Source organism: Lycium barbarum, chromosome 6 (assembly GCF_019175385.1).
Source record: "Lycium barbarum isolate Lr01 chromosome 6, ASM1917538v2, whole genome shotgun sequence".
Taxonomy (NCBI): domain Eukaryota; kingdom Viridiplantae; phylum Streptophyta; class Magnoliopsida; order Solanales; family Solanaceae; genus Lycium; species Lycium barbarum.
The window spans coordinates 99,178,621-99,184,001 of record NC_083342.1 but is presented as its reverse complement, the minus strand read 5'-3'; the positions used below and the strand labels follow the sequence as shown (position 1 = coordinate 99,184,001).

Genomic DNA, 5,381 nt, shown 5'->3' with positions numbered 1-5,381 from the left:
TTTACCATATATTAATGCATTGTTTGGTACGAAGAAAAGTATTTTAGTAAAAGAAGTTTTTTCTGAAAAAATAAGTGCTAAAAGGATTTGTATACAATCTATTCAAATATTATGAGAGTGTGGTGGAGGTAATGGTAAGGTGTGTTAGAGGGTGGAGCGGAGATAACTTGCGTGGGATATCAATTATGAAATTTATTTTTTCTACTCTCATTAGTAAAGTCATTTATCTCATTCTGAAGGAATTTATTTTAAAAAAATAAAAAATTATTCAAAATTCTTAACCAAGTAAACATGAGAAAATCAAAAAATATTATATCAAATATTTTACTCCGTACGAAGCACCCCCCATATATTGGCCCTTATTTCCTTTTCCTTATTCTTTTTCTTAGTAAGGTAAGTTTCAAGATTTTAATCTGCTAAATTTAAAGTAGGAACGCGTTGAAAATGATTTCTCAAACACACGGAGTTGTGGATACAGAGCCCTTTGGCCATGATAATTATTATAGTAGTAACTAGTTTTGGAGCAATTTTTCTCTTTATTTCAAAATTAGTGTTTGATTATAAAATTTTCAAATTCAACTCGGAGTTGGATTCTAAATTAGAAAAAGCTCTCCAAACTCATTTTTTAACTCCGTCTTCATGAGTTTCAAATAAAATACTCTCTTATCTCCTTTGTAGAAAAAATAATTGAACACAACTTTATCTTCAGTTCTAAATTCATAAATTTCAAATAAAATAAAATAAAATTGAAATTTATGGCCAAATGCCTTGTAATAGCTGACTAGACTCGCAGGGCCTTATCCACTATTTTTAACTTCCATCATTTGCCCCCACCAACTGTGGCGTCTCTCCGCAGTAAACAAACTGCATAGGTTTTTATACGTATCTTCCAAAGTAGGAAATAATGATGTTTCAGCCATTTGATTCACATGATAAAATATTTAACAAATACAGTAGTATAGCACTTATTATCAATCTTATTGTTGACAATAAGCAATGGTTTCTCCAAAACAACTTAAACAAATACGGTGTACTTGTCAAAATTGGTGCATCGCATTGAGGAGTTCACCTTCTTCTTTTGCATTGTTATTTATCTCTTAATAATTCATTATTAGTAGCTTGAGCATTAAAATGTTGCAATTTCAGTTGTCGAGATTCTCGTTGATCGCCTTCTTACATGAGCATGACATTGTAGGTATTTATATCCGGTGGCGGATCCACCCTTTAGGATGGGGTGGCATGGCTCCCCCTAGATTGATTAATTTTTTATATATCTATGTTGTAATTTACTTAAACTAGGTTAAATAATTGATCCTGTCACCCTTAGTTTCAAATTAGACAAAGGTGTCATGGCTGGTACACACAAGTTTGAATCTATCTTGAACATTTCCGACTCCCATTTTTCTTTGTGCTTTTTAGTTCCTTTGTACCAGTAATTCCCCTTTCGGATCTCCCAATTTTCTATTTATCTTTTTATTATTTATATTTTCTTTCCTCTATTTTATTATTTTGTCGGTGATTTCTAGCGAGAACACACAAATACAACTTCAAAATCCCTTAAATTAAGCATTTTTCTTAATCTCAAATTTGTGAGTATTTAAATTGAAAAATATTGGTCTCAATGAAAATTTTGGATTGAGATTAAAATTCAATTTATTTTTATTTTGTATAATTTCTTTTGTTTACTTGTCTATATTTGACTTGGGACACTCTTAATAAGCAATAAATAAAATGAGAAAATAAATTGGAGTACTTAATAATAAGGGTAAAATAGGTATAAAATGGTAAATTATGTCTTGTTTTTTCAAACTATACAACTTACAAGTAAAAGTGGACGTATATTTTTAGTATAGTGGACAAATAAAAATGGACGGAGGGAGTGCATTATAAAAAATTGTGCTATTCTATAATTGTTAAATTCAATTTAAATCACTTTACTATTTAAATTGTGATGAAAATTTCATAAGCATTGCTTAGAAAAAACATGAAATTTATGATTTATTTTTGAGAACTTGTAGTTTATCTAATTCTACATTTACTTATGGGGTGTAATTACCTATTGAAGAGTTTTTCTATTATTTTCTTATTTTGATTGGTGTAATTCCCTTATTGAAGATATTATTTAACTTGTGCAAGTTCATTTTTTAATATACATAAAAGATGCAAATCCCTTGATGAAAATGTTGATTTTACCTTGTTGCTAATGGGTGTGATTCCTTGTTTAAGATGTTAATTATGTTCCTTCTTGATTTTTAAGATGTAATTTTCATATTTACAAATAAAAAAAAGGCCTATTAAGTTGACCCGAATAAACTAAAAAGAGATAGATCCGACCCAACACGTTTCCGACAAGATGTACATTGAAGAAAATAATGGCACCCGGCACCTTTAAATCCTAGATCCGCCTCTGTTTATATCCACTCGCGCTAATTAAAAATCCAATATTAATACAGTATATTCTAGAAAAAGAAAAGTACTTCCTCCGTTCACTTATACTTGTCCACTTTGAACTTTTCACCTTGTTTAGAAAATAATATATAGAGTACATAGTTTATCAATGTATCCATTTTAATTGATGAATATTTTTATTGGATTAAAAAAATAATTTGAAGTGAATAATTAATATTAATATGGGTAAAATAGAAAAAAATAAAAAATAGAAAAAATAAATTATATTTTGTTGATATGCTAAAAGTGATAAGTAAAAAAAATAAATTATTTTTAAAATATTGAACAAGTAAAAGTGAACGGAGGGAATATATCATAAACAATGAGCATGAGGTGGAGATGATTGATAAGAACAGAATAGTATTAATTGCATAAGAAGAGAACAGAGTGACTATTGATAATAATAAGGAAAAAAAGACAAAACCCCTAGCCAATCAATAGATAGTACGTGGGCAAATGGTATGAAATTGTTGCCCAATGAAATGACTTTCAAACCATGGCCAATTGGATATGCTTTGGATATATTCCCTTGCCACATATTCACCCTTCTTTGCCTTTTTCTTGGTAAGATAAGTTCCAAAGGTTCAATCAGATCTCCAACAATAACTAAAGCAAGAAACCTTGAAAATAATTTATCAGCCATTTGCCACGTGCCAAATATTCTAAAAGAAAAGACTTTGCTTGTAATTTTAATTGATCACAATAAACGTAGACTTGCAAAAAGACTTTAAAAACTTGACCATGTCGCTAGTGGGGCAATAAACAATAACTTTATTTGTCAGTTCCCCGGTAGGAAATTGCAAAAAACATGTAAATCTAGTCAGCAAAGACTGACATTTTTCCCTATGCCTTATCCACCATTTTTTTAATATGCATTATTTGCCCCCCCAGCTGTGGCGCCCCTCCGCAGCATATTCTTAGCAACTATGCGCATGTTTTTATAGGCTTTATTATTCCTTCACCACTCAAAAAATTTCTCACTTTCTTGAAATCAAAAAAATGCCTTCACTTCTTCACTTCCTTCCTTTCTTTTTCTGGGTTTCTTTCTGTGTTTCTCATGGACCCTTTTTACCTAAGGCCATTATTCTTCCTGTTAACAAAGACCCCTCAACTTTTCAATATGTTACACAAGTCTATATGAGTACTCATCTTTCTCCCATCAAATTAGTTGTAGATCTTGGTGGTTCATTTCTATGGACTGATTGTGTGTCTTCAAGTCAGAAACTTGTACCTTGTAGTTCACTAAAATGCTCTATGGCTAAGCCTAATGGTTGCACTAATAAAATTTGTGGTGTGCAACCAGAAAATCCCTATACAAAAGTGGTTGCACTAGGGGAATTAGCAGAGGATATGTTTGCTGTGGAATTTATAGATGAGTTAAAAACAGGTTCAATTGCTTCAATCCATCAGTTCTTGTTTTCTTGTGCATCAGCTAATATGTTACAAGGTCTTGCTAGAGGTGCTAAAGGTATGTTAGGTCTTGGAAATTCAAGAATTGCATTGCCATCACAGTTATCTGATACATTTGGTTTCCAAAGGAAATTTGCTATTTGTTTGTCTTCTTCATATGGTGCTATAATCTCTGGTGAAAGTCCTTACTTGTCACTTTTGGGTCATGATGTTTCAAGATCTATGCTTTACACCCCTTTGATTTCCTCAAAAGATAGTGTTTCTGAAGAGTATTATATCAATGTCAAATCCATCAAAATTAGTGGCAAGAAATTGTCTTTAAACACATCTCTGTTTACAATGGATGAAGAAGGTTCTGGAGGGACAAAGATTAGTACAATTTCCCCTTTTACCACTATGAAGAGCTCAATTTATCAAACATTTGTTGAAGCTTATGAGGAATTTGCTATTTCCATGGAATTGACTAAAGTGGAACCTATAGCACCATTTGGTCTTTGTTTTAGCACAAAGGGGGTAGATGTTACAAAAGTGGGACCAAATGTGCCAACTATTGATCTTGTGTTGCAAAGTGAGATGGTTAAGTGGAGGATTTATGGGAGAAATTCAATGGTTAAAATAAGTGATGAAGTTATGTGTTTGGGATTTTTGGATGGAGGGGTAAATCAAAAGGCATCAATTGTTATAGGGGGTTACCAATTGGAGGATAATCTTTTGGAGTTTAATTTGGGAACTTCTATGCTTGGATTTACATCTTCATTGTCAATGGCAGAAACAAGTTGTTCTGACTTCATGTTCTCAAAGGATTCAGATTTTGATTCTTGACTTCAAATTATTGGACCAAATCCTTAACACAAGATTTTTTAGTACTAGATTCCAACTCGTCCAGACAGACAATTCCCCTTGTATAGTTGTCTTAAACATGTATTTTGGCTCTTAATACATTTTATCATTACTTGGCCAATCTTAGAATATTACTTAGATTATTACTAGTAGTAGTTTATTGTGAGATACAGATTCTTGGTTTTGGTTAAATGAGTTTTTCTTGACTCACTTTTGAGTTGTGAGAAAGTTTTGATATGTAAGAACTGATTTTATCTTCCGGATTAAAGAATTGTATTAATTCTAATTTCTCTATGTTCTACAGTACCCCTTCATTTCAATTTACGTGATTTATTTTCTTTTTTAATTTGTCAAGTTTTTTTATGTTTAAAAATAATTTTACTTCCAACTTTTTTATTTTATCCTTAGAGCTCGTTTGGATGGGTTTATGGCTTTTGACTACGGCTGCTTATGGGATGGATCAGGCAAATAATTAAGCTTAACGATTCGACTTTTCGGTTATCAGCTTTTAACTATACTAATCAGCTAAATAATTGGGCGGTGTATCAGCTAAATTGTATAACAACTATCACTTTAACTAATTTAGTTTAGTTGTTAATTAGATAAGTTAGTTCAGAAGCTGTCAGCATAATTATTAAGTTAGTTAGCCAAGTAAGATTGTATCTGAAGAAGATCAATTGCAA

The 5,381-nt window shown here is 31.3% G+C and overlaps 1 protein-coding gene across 1 annotated transcript; it reads left to right on the top strand.

Moving 5' to 3' along the window:
• The first annotated feature begins 3,337 nt into the window (after positions 1–3,337).
• On the top strand, positions 3,338–4,984 carry LOC132644992 (probable aspartic proteinase GIP2). Its single transcript, XM_060361693.1, has one exon. The coding sequence runs from the start codon at positions 3,448–3,450 to the stop codon at positions 4,678–4,680; it is 1,233 nt and encodes a 410-aa protein (XP_060217676.1). The 5' UTR covers positions 3,338–3,447; the 3' UTR covers positions 4,681–4,984.
• The last annotated feature ends 397 nt before the right edge of the window (positions 4,985–5,381 follow it).

Excerpts from the sequence above, each read along its gene's own strand:
- LOC132644992 (XM_060361693.1), top strand. The coding sequence starts at position 3,448 with ATGCCTTCACTTCTTCACTTCCTTCCTTTCTTTTTCTGGGTTTCTTTC.